Genomic DNA, 17,532 nt, shown 5'->3' with positions numbered 1-17,532 from the left:
TCATCATTTCCCGTTTGACTTTTTCTTTTTCTCCTTTTGTCGCTTTTATTACACCCTGGTACAATGCATAATACCATTTTTAAGCCTTAGCTAATAGCTAATCAGAAACTAAATAGTCCATACGCTGCCGTCCATACTGAACCAGTGTAATGGCATTACGATTCTAAAATAAAAATATTGTACTTATATACAGGGTCTTTTTTTTTTGCTCGGAAAAGTGTTTTTTTTTCAAAAACTATTTATAGTACCGATTTCAAATTTGGAAGGTCAATTCTCTATACCGGGGGACATCAGTTTGAGAAATTTGAGCGTTTTCGGTAATGTTTTTCACCAATTTTGAAAAATTATTTTTCGACCACTAGGTGCGAGATAAAAAATTTCTATTATAAAGTTGTAGGCCGTCATCGAAAACCCTTAAAAATTGTTCACTCGACGAAAAACAACTTATTTATCAGTGAAAATTCGAGCTTGAAAAATTTACAAGTTGGTGAAGCCAAATTACGATTGTTTGAAACGATAATTGAAAAGGGAACAAGTCTAATACAAACGTAGTAGAGTTTTCACACTTGAAAAAATGTACACGTTTGGTTTTTAAATGCAGATATTTTATTCACATAAATTTTTACAAAACATTTTCAATAATATCACCATTGGCTGCAACACAGGTTTGTGCGCGGACAATTAAGTTCTCAAACGCTTTCTCTACCATTTCTGGTGTGACGTCTCGGCAAGCACTGATTATTCGTCTAATGAGTTCCTCCCTAGTTTCAATGGGCGTGGCGTATACCTTTGCTTTAACGAATCCCCAGAGAAAATAATCCAGCGGTGTTAGGTCAGGTGACCTTGCTGGCCAATGCACTGGACCATTTCTCCCTATCCACCTTTCAGGAAACTCGTTGTTGAGGTGCTCAGTTACTTGCCGGGAAAAATGCGGAGGGGCGCCATCTTGCTGAAACCACAACTGACGTCTTTCAGCCAATGGAAGGTCGTCGATTGCGTCACTCAGTTCGTTCTGTAGAAAATGTAAATACCTTTGGCCGTTGAGGTTCGTCGGCAGGAAAAAGGGACCAATCAAACGGTTTCCAACAAGTCCAACCCAAACATTGACCCGTTCAAATTGAACCTGGTGATGATATTCAAAACCCCAATGTGGGTTGATGTCAGACCAAAGATGGCTGTTTTGATGATTAAAGGGCCCATCTCTAGAAAATGACGCTTCGTCGGAGAACAAAACATGGCGCAAAAATTGTCTATCTTCTTGGACAGCATTTAGTAACCAGTTGCTAAATTCATAACGTCTTTGATGGTCTCCGTCAATTAGTCCTTGGTGGAGCGTAGCTCTGTATGGGTGATAGCGATTCTTACGAAGAATTTTCCACACACGATTTGCAGAACAACCCAAATCAGCAGCGGCGTTAGCGCAACTGTGACGAAGATATGCCACAAAGTACGCGAGTACATTGTTCTCGAAGTCTAAATCCGGTTGACCCAATCCGCGAAACCTAGGTTGCAAGTGACCAAATTGATTGAAATCGTGAATTGCTCGTCTTACTGTATTTACAGATGGTGCTCCATTTGGATGTCTTTCTGCGAAGATTTCAGTCACTCTTCTAAGGTTTTGCGCTGCTTCTCCATAGTAAATGGCAACTATCTCGGTACGCTCAGCTACTGAATAACGAGGCATTGTTCGAAATATTATCAAACACTGATAATAATCTCCCAAAGTTTTCCTTTAAATACCCAATGCATGTTTAGGATTGACCTATAGCCTCGTGTTTTTTAAATCCGGTCGTTTTTTTAACCAAAGTTTCAACTGGATTAGGTAATTCGGTTTCAATTATCGTTTCAAACAATCGTAATTTGGCTTCACCAACTTGTAAATTTTTCAAGCTCGAATTTTCACTGATAAATAAATTGTTTTTCGTCGAGTGAACAATTTTTAAGGGTTTTCGATGACGGCCTACAACTTTATAATAGAAATTTTATCTCGCACCTAGTGGTCGAAAAATAATTTTTCAAAATTGGTGAAAAACATTACCGAAAACGCTCAAATTTCTCAAACTGATGTCCCCCGGTATAGAGAATTGACCTTCCAAATTTGAAATCGGTACTATAAATAGTTTTTGAAAAAAAACACTTTTCCGAGCAAAAAAAAGACCCTGTATATTTTAAGATAGAGTACATCATTAACAAATTATAGTTTACCTACTTTAAGAATAATGAAGAGTTACTTCCGACCATCATCAGGTCGCTACCCAGGTAGCTCAATGACGTCCCGAGAACGTTTTTATATAGACGTTGATATCCGGGATAAAATAAAGTTCTTGTCACGTTTAGATTGGCCGCTCATATAACGTTCCTACGAACGTCTTTGTTGACGTTCTCATGACGTCTAATATTGGTTTCTGGATAGTGTATATAACGTCTCGTATTGCACATCCATGGATGGAATATTATCGTTTCGATGCGTTACAATTGTCTATATATATTCGAAAATATAACATATATATATAGCGTCTCAGTGACCTAATTTACGCGGACGAAGGACAATTATTGTTGGTCTAATGACCTAAAAAAAGCGTCGAAAATATCTATTTTTACGTAAAGGTTACGACTTAAGGACCTATTATTGCTACTAAAAGAATTACTTCGTTACGCTAAATTACCGTCTTTTAACGGCTACGACACTTACTTTGTTACCAATATTTAGTCTATTTGAAATGTCTCTAGAATTAATTTCTTTGAATACAAGTCCAAATATTACGGCTAGAAAAACCTAATTTTGGATGTTAATTATCAAACTTATTGCTGGCACAAAAGCTTGATTCTGACTACAACTAGATTTATATTTAAAAAATTTATAAATTCAAATTTTATAAAATTACAATTTTCCTTTTTAAAAATAGTTCACTTTATTAAAAGTTCGTCCACTTCAAAAACAATTGTCTTTTAAAAATTACCCAGATACAATTTGAGAATTTCATTTTTTCATATAATAGAAATTTTAATGCAAATTAGTGTGTTCAAGTGCACATTTCGTTCAATATTCGAGATGCTTCTAAATCTTGATCATCTTGATTTTCTTTGGAGGTTTTTGATTTTTTAACTTTTTGTTTTTGAGAGATCCTTGTGGAAGCATGTTTTAGCCAGTCTTTAATGACATTTTCAATAAGACATTCAGAAACTTTTTCATAGAGCGTATTTGATCTGACAGCGCCTAAATTGAAAAAAGAAAAAACACACAATTTTTAAAATCAAAATTACCAACATTTTGTTATCAATGACATGAAATTGTGCGTACATATCACAACATCCTTGATTTTGAGAGACTTGAAGGATTCCTTATTAGTTCCCGCCCAGTTGAATTTTAGAGCCAAAATATCACTTAGTATGTTCGAAACAATTCTTCTAGTAGCATCCGCATAACATTTTCCCCAAGTCCTCCAAGAAATGAAACCTAAATCTTTGAAGAATTGGTGCATATTTAATTAATTAATTAGTCCCTAAAGTGTATTTCTTTGAACACACCAAAGTTAATTGGTTACTCTTTTCCATTAAATATTTTTCTACGTTCTGCAAGGATTCCATTGACTGTAGAGGTAACTCTAGATGGTCTACATCCAATTTGGAGCTTGACGATTTTCAATTAAAAGCTTATTTAACATTCTGGAATTTGACAGAGCCTGACTTCTTAAATTTTCCATTTCTCTCAATGTTTTTTGCATAACTAAAAATATAAATAATTAGTTTAAACATCACCGTGTTATATGCAACCTACATTGCATATTAAGACCAAATTATAGCAGTTTAAACAATATACCAATCCACAGCAGTTTTCCTAATTAAGGCGGTGTATTATTTTGTTTATTATATTCTCTAATTTCAGGATTAATTATTTATAATTAGGGTTATGTGGACAAAATTTTTGAAAACTGTTGCATGAAAGGAATAGCTTAGACCAACAAATAATTTCTAGGTTAAGCTGTTAAGCATGAAATATTTACATTGGGCAAGTACCGAAAGTTGACTTAAGATTTCAGCAATATTTGATGATACATTAGTTCCAAAAGCAGATCCACTTGTATGTGCTATATTCAAAATAACAAAGTGTTATGAACCAAATAATACCCTTTTAGTAAAAAACATTTAAGCATTACATACATGCAACATTTAAAATTATATAAATTACCTGTGACATGCAAGCCAGTTCGTGAACTACAGTCATTGTTGTTTTCTAAAGACAGATTTGCTCGACCCGACGATGGAAAAGGTGGCGTTTTTGGTAAACCAAAATTTAATTCACCTTTCTTTAACAGTGGTTCTATAAAAATTAAATTGAAATTATATGCTTTGTCAACTCATCATTAAAGTTATTTATACCATCATCACTGCTTTCAGAATTATCCACATGAGGTGCTGTATAAGACGAGGAGTTATGTAGGGTTTTCTTACGTTTATTACATAAGTTTGAACTACCAACTCTGACAGCAAAAGTGCAACTTTCGTTTTCAGTAATATCCCCAACATCTGACTGCAGTTCACTTTCTTTAGCCTTTAACTCCGCCAACTTTAAATCGTCTTCAACAAAACGTTAAAATTTTATTAGTAATTCAATTATCTAAGAATGTATAAGTACAACACGTACCTGTGTCATAAAGAAATTTAGTAATATCATATCGCTTCCATTTCTCAGAAGGAGACTCCTTGTTCGCTTAAGCTCTTCGGTACCTATCATAGCTACGATACGGAGGCCACAAGCACGTACTGTCACTTTCACACCAGCAACCTCGATGAATAACGGCAGATTCTGTAACTCCATCTTCCGTTGTGCTTCTAAACTCTATTACTAAATATGTCTTCTTGCTCATCGAAATAGAAAAATGTTTTAATTAACTACTGCAATTAGATTAATTAATTATCAAGATATTGACTAACATTATGTGAATATGTTATGTAAAAGTGGAACAGAAATTCCTGTTGAATCGGTGATTGGCAAATACTAACATTTCTTTAAAAACGTTTGACCATTCCAGGCTCTTTAATTTGAACAACAGGAAACTTTTTCTATACCCAAATCTTTGGAGCTACAGGGATACGAATACGCGTCTTCTATTTTTTCAAAGTATTTCCCAATTATATTAACATTAGATTGATATTTTACAAAATTATGTATATTTATCACTTTGCCATCTCTTAGTTTACAACAGTTATCGCCAGTCTTAGTTGACAATACAAAACCATTTTCATATAATTTTACGGTATTGACTCCCATTAAAATTTTCCAACACAGGACCTGCACTGTGTTTATGCTTCAATACTAACTCGTTAGCATTATTTTTTTGCCTTGATAATTTTGGGGAACATTTCAACTCAGTTAGACGGTTAACTATTTGCTGTAAGGGTTTATTTGGACTACTAACTAGTTTCTTGAGTTGTCCTAGGTAAGATTCGAAGGCGAATGCCGGAAAAATGTCCAAACCACCGAACTTCCGTACATGGGATGAAATGTGAATTAAATTGTGAATATTATAAACATAAATTTCTTTTTCGTATATACCTTTAGCACTTCTAACATAGAGATTTAAGATTTTTTCCGCATAATCTATAACATCATTAGGTATGTTCTCCTGACATAATAAATATGCCGCACAATTTAGCAATTGAAAATGATTTACCAAAACGTCTGGCAATATTCCCTTAAAAACAAACACTCCAGTATACAAAATGAATTGCCGAAATTAAGTTGCTTTCCACCTGTCTATCTGCGATAAACTTCTAGGCTTTCTAGAAAACTCAAAAGGGGTATATTTTGAAAATTCCACGAGTTTTGCAGATACAAGACTAATAGTAACATTATTTTGCTTTCCTAGAGATTTTGGTTTCATTAGACTAATCATAACTCTACGAGTGCATACCAAACATAACAAATGCATATAATCAATTGGAAAGTCATTAACCATGTCTATCGGTATATCAACAAAAGGAGATGTTTGATCTGGCAAATGCTGTTCTATTTGTGACTTATTTCTAAAACTTTCATCGGTTCTAAAAATTTCATCTAATTGATCAACAATTACCTTGTTATTATAGTTCCCTTTTGCCTCACAATAATCACACCCAAAATAACCACTATGATTTTTGCAACATTTTAATTAAGATTTTGCTGGAGCACACATATGAATGGCCCTTATTTTATTTGATAATTATTATCATTCAAAATAATTTCTTCTACCGCTAGCCCTCGCGCTTCTATAACAAACCATTTTTACAAATAAGCTAAGAGGATTCGGTTTGCTTGTGCCATAAAATATTCCAACCACGAAAGGGGCGTTGTCATTAGTTTCACGACACCGTGCTAAAATGGGCCAAAGTTGAGCAGTGGAGCTTTTATGAAGCGGTAGGCCATCAATGTTAAATAACAAAGTTAAAGAATTTTTAGTTGCTCCAAATTTGAGTTTGTCTTTAATTCCACATGCAAGCCCCATATGGTAATACTGCCCATTAACCAATTGATCTACACTCAAAGCTGAGCGATTTTGGCACTCTAAAAGCGTTCTAGCATCTGAAGGTAGTGATTCGTGACAGGGTTTTAAAATTTTTAACAGTCCATTCAAGGCTGCATGACTTATGCTGAAATGTAATGCCCACTGCTTTAGATCTTTATTTATTTCAATATTGTCACATTCCTCCGAACTTGAGGTTGAGCATTCTAGTTGAAATGCATAATCAAAACTGTCATCACTATCATGATTATCAACATGGTCATCACTATGATTATCTACATTGTTTAAAGGTTGTTCAGCGGTATTCGATAAGTCATTAGGATTGGGTTCTACATATACATCAGGAATATTGATTTGTAACTCATCATAATTGTAAGTGGCAGTTGGGTAAATGTTATGTTGATCTAAATTAATATTGTCCTCAACAACAGGTCTAATTTCAGCCAAATGTTGTTGAACTGCTGCGGCAGTATTTCTTCGTCTTTGACGCTTAGAAATTTGGTACATCTTAAAGGGCAATGTAACTTTAAGCAAGTGATCTGGCAAAAAAGAAAAGCATGTGCCAAATGTATTCGCTGTTTTAAATTTCAACCCATGATTTTTTCAAATAACTTTTTTAAACCTGAGAATGAACTAAAAAGTTTTAAATTTGGAAAATATAAATAAGAATGGGTCAGAATAAGATTAGTAGTTATTTATTGATATTAAAAATATCTATATTTTGAGAGGGCCACAGTGTCTAGCCAAACGTGCTCGCTGCGTTAAATTTCTACCCATGATTTTTCCAATAACTTTTTAACCTGATAATTAATTAAAAAGTTGTAAAATTTAAAAATATAAATAAGAGTGGGTCAGAATAAGAGAAGGAATAATTTGTTGATATTAAAAAATATTTATATTTTGAGAGGGCCACAGTGTCTAGCCAAATGTGCTCGCTGCGTTAAATTTCTAACCATGATTTTTTCCAATAACTTTTTAAACCTGAGAATTAACTAAAAAGTTTTAAATTTGGAAAATATAAATAAGAATGGGTCAGAATAAGAGAAAGAATAATTTACTGATATTTTAAAATATTTATATTTTAAGAGGGCCAGTGTTTAGCCCTGAAGTTCTTAATTAAAAATTGAATTTAATTGAAAAACAATTGTATAATTTTCGGATTAAAAATCGATTTAAAATAGGTTGGATAGTCATTTCATTATCCCTTTTACAAAATTGATATTATAAACATTAGGTAAAATGAAAAAAGTATAACTCACAATTGCAATCCGTAAAAAACTATTGCTGAAAAATGCAGTCAATACGGAAAGGCGTCCTCGTGGTACATACGGTTGTGTTTAAGTCTAGTCCCTAGTGTACCAACAGTAGAACTTCTTGAAGTAGATTAATTTACAGATTCGAGGATGAGACATATATTGTCACATAATACATAAATTCTAAGATAATATAATTATAAATAAGTAATTTCTTTTTCAAATAATGAAAACTTACCAAATATTTGTGCTTTTCTAGTGCGTATTATTCAGCAGCAGCTCCTTGGTTAAAATGGCGGTGCGACAACGACTGTACGACAAACCAATAAACTAAAGTTATTGTCCCGTGCTCGCGTTCTTTCGCACGCGAGCGCATGCGCAGTGGGCCGTGTCCCTTGTAACCGTGTTTACTATCGTCCAAGGTTGCCAGACTGCCACACTCCTTTGTAGCCACGTTTGATAAAGCCTAAAGCAGTGCATGAACAATTTGGCCGTACTAGTTTTCGTATTGTCTGACAGTTATATGATCTTATCGTTATTGAAACAATACTAATTATGTATTTTAATTTATATTTAAAATAACATTTTCCAGTATACTAAAATACCGCTGCACTGTTTAAAATTTTACAACTTATTTTTTAATTTTTAGGCTTTTGTAAAATAATGTAAATTTAATAAGGGTGGCACAGTTAATTGCAAATCGGGAATTACAAAAAATACCTTTTTAGTAAGTAAACCTCAAAATAAGTCAGGATTCAAGATTATGTAATTATTAAAATATGCTTTAATAATGCTTTATTTGTATGAAATTTAATCGTACGAGAAAGGTCAAAAAGTAACCGAGTAAGTACGGTGGTTTTTATACTACTTATGGACTAATCTAGAACGTCCAGAAAATGTTGCTAAATAACCGAATTTCAACCGTTAATAAGTGACGTTCTGTGAACGTCTTAATGATGTTTCAAAAAATAAATATTTTGATGGTAAATTTGAAACGAACAATGGACGTTCTCATAACGTCGCCATATGTAAGAAAACGTTATTTAAACCTAAAGTACCAAATATTAACCCCATATGAACGTCAGTTTACTACCTGGGTAGCGTGCCCGTCAAATTGGCGAAAAAGCAGACGTCGCGAAAAAGATAATTTTGAATCGAACAGGACTAGTAAACAGCGTTCATAGTGAGAGTTTGCGGCGAATTAAATTGCCAAATAACATTTGGAAAAGGGAGTCGTGCACGGGCCTTGATTAACGTAGGCAGCGGTAAAAGCTTTTTGGGATTTTACCGAATTTTATCGACTTCTAGTTCTACACGCGTTAGACTTAGAAATACTTGGAAAAAGTATGCTTTGCCCAAACGTAATTGACGTTCTTTTATCTCCTAAAATATTGATCGTATCGTTGGGAAGAAAATCAAGATAATAGAAACAGCTCACGCTATGAATCAAATTACAATTATTCTTTGCATGATTCCTTGAATATCATTATTTAACGATTTATTCTATTGGTTAGAATGTATATTATGTTATTGATTATTTGAAAAAACCTCAAGAGCTGGTTCACTGCTGAAAGTGGAAACAGAGTACTTCTGGAATTCATATAATTATCTGAAGGTAGATAGCATGATCTGACCACGCATTTATAACTTTGTCTCCGAAATTTTACTTTCGAGTTTTATTTTTCTCGATTGGGAACCGGCTTGAGTTTTATTGACAAAAATAACTTATTCTTCGATCACTAGGGGGATTCAATGCGACGCTTAAAAAATCTCAATATAGTAATTCCTCCTTAATGTAAACAAATAAATTCTTAGTTATACGTGTTAAGTAAACAATGACGAGTCCATATTATTTAGTTTAATAAATGTTATTATTGTCTAATATAGGACACCAACTTAACATGGTACACGTCCAATCCGGACTTCACGCCATGTTTTCAAAACACGGTGCTCGTTTGGATTCCATGTGGATTCCTCTGGTTGTTTTTCTACTTGGAGATTCACTCATTCAAAAATTCCAAGAAATGTTACATTCCATGGTCCAAGCTGAATTTCGCCAAAACTGTGAGTGATTTAAAACATTGCAATTATACCGTTTAGCGTACAAATACACGACACATGCACTTTAAGGACAAACAAACAGTGTGATTTTACCATATGACCTTGATAAATTTTCAAAATGATAATTTTTTTGTCCGTCCCTCTCTTATACTAAACATTTTAAGCTGTGTTGTTTGCAAGTAGTCCTTTAAAAGACTTATTGTCGGAAAAAAGTGAGTTGAAATAAAACTACTCAGAATTTAAAACAACTAAATGGAAACAACCGAAAAATTTCAGAATCAAAACAAAAGTCAGTAGAACCACTCAAAATCGTTCAAAAGTGAAAACCGTCGATTGTTCGAAAAGCGACACTGAATTTTCAATAGTCTGAAATAAGATTTTTATCAATTGCAACTTTAAACAAGTCGGCGACGCCGTGCCCCGAATTAAACCTTACCTAACGAACTGGGTGACATCCTTTAAAAACAATTAATGCGTCAGTTCCTAATCGGTAGCACGTGAATTGTTTCCTGTAAGGACCGTGAGTTTGTAAAAAAAATTTAAAATTATCTTATAACAATAAATGATTCCCAACCCAAGATTAGCAGACTATCTAGTCCGAACCCGAGATTAGCAGACTATCTAGTCCGAACCCGAGATTAGCAGACTATCTAGTCCAAACCCGAGATTAGCAGACTATCTAGTCCGAGTAACCAGGAATAAGTGAAGTCCCGCAGCTAAAACGGAAATTAAACTAGCTAAAAAAAACACCCAAATTATATTAAATTTAATAGCCGTTTTGGTCTGCATGCGGGTATTCCTGAACGCGCTACTGCGAACGGTGGCGGTGGCGGCGACCATAGTGGCGTTGGGAGTGTAACCCTGGCTTATACTAGGCTCAGACTCCTGTTAAACTAAAAATATTAAATTTAACTGGCTGAAAAATTGGAACCACTCCTGCTGCGTAGAGTTTGCACGTTCTCTCCACACTAGTTTGAGGGGTTTTCCCCCGAGCTCTACGTTCTCCCCTTCCATAAAAAGTTGTTGAGGTTAACGGTAATAGTTAGTGTAAGGAGCTGGTGGCTCGTGTGGCATGAAGAACTCGCTACCACCCTTTTACGCATTGTAAAAGTCGCTTGATGACTTAGCCCTAAGGTGTGGCCTTGGGTATTAGCCTAGCTGATTATTTTTATTATGGTAACATTCATAAGCATAACTGTGCGGATAATTTCAATCACACCGAAAACAACGGTGTTGAAGCGATCCGCAGGCACCGTATTCAGTTTTAAGTTTTACAGGAGTCAGAATAAGCTAGAGTTACACTCCCGCAGCCGTTAGGGTCCATGCCGTAGCCGCTGTTCCAGGTAACGCGTTCAGAAATAAACCGCATGCAGACTAAAACGGCGTAACTTAGAATATGGAAAGGGTTCTAAGGCAGAGAGAGATAAAGATAAGAATATTGGACGGAGACCCACCCACTGTGGGGAAATAGAGTGGGACAACGGGAGCGAATAGTTGGTGTTCGAAAATTGGAAATGCCCGATTGCTCTCTTATCCAAACGCCTTTGGGGGAAGAAGGGGATTGGACGGAAGGCGGATTTTCGATTTGTTTTTGTGTTTTCCACCAAATAGCGGCTGCCTAGCGGCTTAGGAAATAACAATGTATTTTGTAGAGTAATTATTTCATCGAAAATTATCATTGTTTTAAAATTTTCCACTTTGTTTCTAGACAATTGGTTACAAAATAGGATAAATTTTCAGTTATTTAAAAAAATTGATATTAAGCAATTTTGGGCTAGTTTAATTTCCGTTTGGGATGCGGGACGTCACTTATACCTGGTTACTCAGACTCAGGCGTGTTTTATGGTGACTATAGATAGTCTGCCAGTCTTGCGTTAGGAGTCAGTTATTGTTTAAAATTATTTTAATAAATGTTAAATGAAAAATGCCAATTTTAACATGCTATTTTTACCAACTCTCGGTCAATCTAGATATAACTTTTAGAAAACATTAAATGTGCGACAAATATCGGACTGTTTCATTTATTGTTATTTATAGATTTCACCAGGTAAGCTCGTGTGAAACAATTATTCGGGGCACGGCGTGGCCCACTTGTTTTCTGGTACGAGATGAGGGATGCAAAGACGTCACTGGCGGGTCGAAAGACTTCAGTCTCAGCAAGCCCATGAGATACCTGACAGTTTGGATTTTTAGTGAAAAGAAGCTTCCAGCTAGAAAACGTGTCTTGGGAGTTTGGTATCAATATTTAGAATCGTCTCAACATAGTGTTTTACCAAAGTAGAAACCAATATATTAATGGTATAATACACAATTAATAAGCTTAATCACTTCACTCTTAAATTTTGAAGGACATTTTTAATAGAGTATAGACTTTCACCACGGATTTTATTATTAATTAAAGGGTTTTTTATCCGGTAAAGGCGAGTAAGTCCTTAAAATTGTAGGTTTCTTTTTTTTATAAAAACCTTTAGACACATAGTAAATTATACCACTTTGGACAGTTGACCAAGAAAAACTTATTAAATGCTATTTTTAAACATAATTTATTGGAGATTTCGAACCAATAAAAAGGAAAATCTAGCGTCTTCTAGATTTAACTAAAAAAACTTTGTTGCTCAAAAATTTTGTACGCTTATGCTTATACCACTGCTAATACGAAATAAAAGAAGTTTTGATGACTCTCACAATCTGATTCCCATTTTTATATTGTCTCTTGTCGTTAAGAATTATTTAGTGGAAATCAACCGATGATAATGTAAATGTGTTTGCCTTCCCTGTTTGGCGTCGAATATTTCTCTATAGGGTCACTTACAAATCCTGCATTAGGTATTATTTATGAATGTAGTTCAACAAACTCTTTATATTTCAAGCATGGTGACCCCAAAAAATAAACAATGGGAATCTATTGAGTAAACCTTTAAAATTAGCAAAATCCAAAAAGGAAATTTATAACCGGGAGCACAGGGATTAATGTACGAATCCAGGGCCGTATTTGGGTCGTCATTGGTCCTAAGCGGAAATTATTTTAGCGGCTCAATTAGCGTACCATTTTTAGTTTACTCTTTACGAACTATTTGGTCTTTATCGGAAGCAGAATTACAAACCTCATGAAATTTCTCTTCCTAATTAAAATGCTTTAACAGATAATTATTTTGAGATTGTATAAATACTGATCTAAAATTTGTTTTCGTTTAGCACGATTATAATAATTTTAAAAGTGAAAATAAGGTGTTTAAGTAGTACAATTTTTGACCAGAAGTACCAAGTCTTAAAGTAAAGTTACAGAGAGGTTAAGGAACTTGTAGGATTGTAGGCGTAGCTTTTTTGTGTACAGCCTGCAACCTCTACAAGTTACACGTTTTCTGGACATTTTCCGGTACTGGCCAAAACTCTATAATATATATATTACTCTAATCAAATGTTTCAAATTATCAAATACCCAAAACAATTACGGGAACACAAATACCCAGTCTGGTCAAATACATGTAACAGATAATCAAAACGTCGAATGTCTCTTTTCTCTAAATTCCTATTGAGGTGAAGTAGGACACTATAAATAAATATATGTCATGACAAAACTATAAACAAAAATCTCAAATATATGATATAAATAGAAATGTTAACATACTATACACACAGTACACAGGTACATCGAGTAATATGTCAGATTAGCTAATTAAGTTGGTGTATAATGAGAACGACGGTATATAAAATATTTAACTTTACATAGTAAATCGATAGGTAACCATTGCTTTGACTTGAGAGACCAGTCCGGTAAAAAATCTTAAAAAGACTTTAAAACAGTCTTAGAATTCTAATTCTCATTTTTATTTTTCATGATCATGAACTAGGTACTAACAATCGGACTTGTTTTGGTATCTTTCACAAACATCGTTCAAAATCTGTACAGAGGACAATTATTTTTATCTGATGAATTTTTGGCAGCTCTGGTGAAATTCTTCACCTTTGTAAGTAACAAATTCAAATGTTATCTTCAATTTTTGCAAGACTTTTTAGACCAAGAAACTGAGAAGACTTAGGCCCGCAATTCGAGAGTGATGGGCCCTTGGCAGTAAGAGATGAGAGGGTCCCTTTTCCTAAAAATTTTCTTTGGTTGGTCTAAATGTCATAGAAATAAAGCGAAACGGAAGTGAGAGGAGTGCCAATTTGGCCTCTCAATTGAACTTGAAAAGAGACGAGCGCTCATTCCGTTTCTCAAATTAAGTAGGAAAAGAGATGAGCTCTCATTCCGTTTCTCAAATTAAGTACGAAAATAGAGGAGCGCTCATTCCGTTTCTCAAATTAAGTAGGAAAAGAGAGGAGCACTCATTCCGTTTCTCAAATTAAGTAGGAAAAGAGAGGAGTGCTCTTTCCGTTTCTCAAATTAAGTAGGAAAAGAGAGGAGCTCTCATTCCGTTTCTCAAATTAAGTAGGAAAAGAGAGGAGCTCTCATTCCGTTTCTCAAATTAAGTAGGAAAATAGAGGAGCGCACATTCCGTTTCTCAAATTAAGTGGGAAAAGAGAGGAGCGCTCTTTTCGTTTCTCAAATTAAGTTGGAAAAGAGAGGAGCTCTCATTCAGTTTCTCAAATTAAGTAGGAAAATAGAGGAGTGCTCATTCCGTTTCTCAAATTAAGTAGGAAAAGAGAGGAGCGCTCTTTCCGTTTCTCAAATTAAGTAGGAAAAGAGAGGAGCGCTCTTTTCGTTTCTCAAATTAAGTAGGAAAAGAGAGGAGCGCTCATTCCGTTTCTCAAATTAAGTGGGAAAAGAGAGGAGCGCTCTTTTCGTTTCTCAAATTAAGTTGGAAAAGAGAGGAGCTCTCATTCCGTTTCTCAAATTAAGTAGGAAAATAGAGGAGTGCTCATTCCGTTTCTCAAATTAAGTAGGAAAAGAGAGGAGCGCTCATTCCGTTTCTCAAATTAAGTAGGAAAATAGAGGAGCGCTCATTCCGTTTCTCAAATTAAGTAGGAAAATAGAGGAGCGCTCATTTCGTTTCTCAAATTAAGTAGGAAAAGAGAGGAGCGCTCTTTTCGTTTCTCAAATTAAGTAGGAAAAGAGAGGAGCGCTCATTCCGTTTCTCAAATTAAGTTGGAAAAGAGAGGAGCTCTCATTCCGTTTCCCAAATTAAGTAGGAAAATAGAGGAGTGCTCATTCCGTTTCTCAAATTAAGTAGGAAAAGAGAGGAGTGCTCATTCCGTTTCTCAAATTAAGTAGGAAAAGAGAGGAGCGCTCATTCCGTTTCTCAAATTAAGTAGGAAAAGAGAGGAGCGCTCATTCCGTTTCTCAAATTAAGTAGGAAAAGAGAGGAGCGCTCATTCCGTTTCTCAAATTAAGTAGGAAAATAGAGGAGCGCTCATTCCGTTTCTCAAATTAAGTGGGAAAAGAGAGGAGCTCTCATTCCGTTTCTCAAATTAAGTAGGAAAATAGAGGAGTGCTCATTCCGTTTCTCAAATTAAGTAGGAAAAGAGAGGAGCGCTCATTCCGTTTCTCTAATTAAGTGGGAAAAGAGAGGAGCGCTCTTTTCGTTTCTCAAATTAAGTAGGAAAATAGAGGAGTGCTCTTTCCGTTTCTCAAATTAAGTAGGAAAAGAGAGGAGTGCTCTTTCCGTTTCTCAAATCAAGTAGGAAAAGAGATGAGCTCTCATTCCGTTTCTCAAATTAAGTAGGAAAAGAGAGGAGCTCTCATTCCGGTTCTCAAATTAAGTAGGAAAAGAGAATAGCTCTCATTCCGTTTCTCAAATTAAGTAGGAAAAGAGAGGAGCACTCATTCCGTTTCTCAAATTAAGTAGGAAAATAGAGGAGTGCTCATTCCGTTTCTCAAATTAAGTAGGAAAAGAGATGAGTGCTCTTTCCGTTTCTCAAATTAAGTAGGAAAAGAGAGGAGCTCTCATTCCGTTTCTCAAATTAAGTAGGAAAAGAGAGGAGCTCTCATTCCGTTTCTCAAATTAAGTAGGAAAATAGAGGAGCGCTCATTCCGTTTCTCAAATTAAGTGGGAAAAGAGAGGAGCGCTCTTTTCGTTTCTCAAATTAAGTAGGAAAATAGAGGAGCGCTCATTCCGTTTCTCAAATTAAGTGGGAAAAGAGAGGAGCTCTCATTCCGTTTCTCAAATTAAGTAGGAAAATAGAGGAGTGCTCATTCCGTTTCTCAAATTAAGTAGGAAAAGAGAGGAACGCTCATTCCGTTTCTCAAATTAAGTGGGAAAAGAGAGGAGCGCTCTTTTCGTTTCTCAAATTAAGTAGGAAAATAGAGGAGTGCTCTTTCCGTTTCTCAAATTAAATAGGAAAAGAGAGGAGTGCTCTTTCCGTTTCTCAAATCAAGTAGGAAAAGAGATGAGCTCTCATTCCGTTTCTAAAATTAAGTAGGAAAAGAGAGGAGCTCTCATTCCGGTTCTCAAATTAAGTAGGAAAAGAGAGGAGCTCTCATTCCGTTTCTCAAATTAAGTAGGAAAAGAGAGGAGCTCTCATTCCGTTTCTCAAATTAAGTAGGAAAAGAGAGGAGCACTCATTCCGTTTCTGAAATTAAGTAGGAAAAGAGAGGAGTGCTCTTTCCGTTTCTCAAATTAAGTAGGAAAAGAGAGGAGCTCTCATTCCGTTTCTCAAATTAAGTAGGAAAAGAGAGGAGCACTCATTCCATATCTCAAATTAAGTAGGAAAAGAGAGGAGCTCTCATTCCGTTTCTCAAATTAAGTAGGAAAAGAGAGGAGCTCTCATTCCGTTTCTCAAATAAAGTAGGAAAAGAGAGGAGCACTCATTCCGTTTCTCAAATTAAGTAGGAAAATAGAGGAGTGCTCATTCCGTTTCTCAAATTAAGTAGGAAAAGAGAGGAGTGCTCTTTCCGTTTCTCAAATTAAGTAGGAAAAGAGAGGAGCTCTCATTCCGTTTCTCAAATTAAGTAGGAAAAGAGAGGAGCACTCATTCCATATCTCAAATTAAGTAGGAAAAGAGAGGAGCTCTCATTCCGTTTCTCAAATTAAGTAGGAAAAGAGAGGAGCTCTCATTCCGTTTCTCAAATAAAGTAGGAAAAGAGAGGAGCACTCATTCCGTTTCTCAAATTAAGTAGGAAAATAGAGGAGCGCTCATTCCGTTTCTCAAATTAAGTGGGAAAAGAGAGGAGCGCTCTTTTCGTTTCTCAAATTAAGTTGGAAAAGAGAGGAGCTCTCATTCCGTTTCTCAAATTAAGTAGGAAAATAGAGGAGCGCTCATTCCGTTTCTCAAATTAAGTAGGAGAATAGAGGAGCGCTCATTCCGTTTCTCAAATTAAGTAGGAAAAGAAAGGAACGCTCTTTTCGTTTCTCAAATTAAATAGGAAAAGAGAGGAGCGCTCATTCCGTTTCTCAAATTAAGTTGGAAAAGAGAGGAGCTCTCATTCCGTTTCCCAAATTAAGTAGGAAAATAGAGGAGTGCTCATTCCGTTTCTCAAATTAAGTAGGAAAAGAGAGGAGCGCTCATTCCGTTTCTCAAATTAAGTAGGAAAATAGAGGAGCGCTCTTTCCGTTTCTCAAATTAAGTAGGAAAAGAGAGGAGCGCTCTTTTCGTTTCTCAAATTAAGTAGGAAAAGAAAGGAACGCTCATTCCGTTTCTCAAATTAAGTGGGAAAAGAGAGGAGCGCTCTTTTCGTTTCTCAAATTAAGTTGGAAAAGAGAGGAGCTCTCATTCCGTTTCTCAAATTAAGTAGGAAAATAGAGGAGTGCTCATTCCGTTTCTCAAATTAAGTAGGA

General features: G+C 35.3%; 1 protein-coding gene across 1 annotated transcript in view; it reads left to right on the top strand.

The window, feature by feature from the left end:
* Positions 1 to 11,987, top strand: part of LOC149939343 (multidrug resistance-associated protein 1-like) — a 41,788-nt gene extending 29,801 nt beyond the window's left edge. Inside the window, exons 2-3 of the mRNA XM_090177296.1 lie at positions 9,644 to 9,820; positions 11,855 to 11,987. Coding sequence (XP_090033422.1) covers positions 9,644 to 9,820; positions 11,855 to 11,878 — 201 coding nt within the window. The 3' untranslated portion in view covers positions 11,879 to 11,987. The remainder of the gene's footprint in view (positions 1 to 9,643; positions 9,821 to 11,854) is intronic.
* Positions 11,988 to 17,532: the final 5,545 nt, after the last annotated feature.

This window comes from Leiobunum rupestre, chromosome 6, assembly GCF_980474605.1.
Source record: "Leiobunum rupestre chromosome 6, qqLeiRupe1.1.hap1, whole genome shotgun sequence".
In the NCBI taxonomy this organism is placed as follows: domain Eukaryota; kingdom Metazoa; phylum Arthropoda; class Arachnida; order Opiliones; family Sclerosomatidae; genus Leiobunum; species Leiobunum rupestre.
Note: the sequence above shows the minus strand (reverse complement) of the source record. Positions and strands in the feature narration are given on the sequence as shown.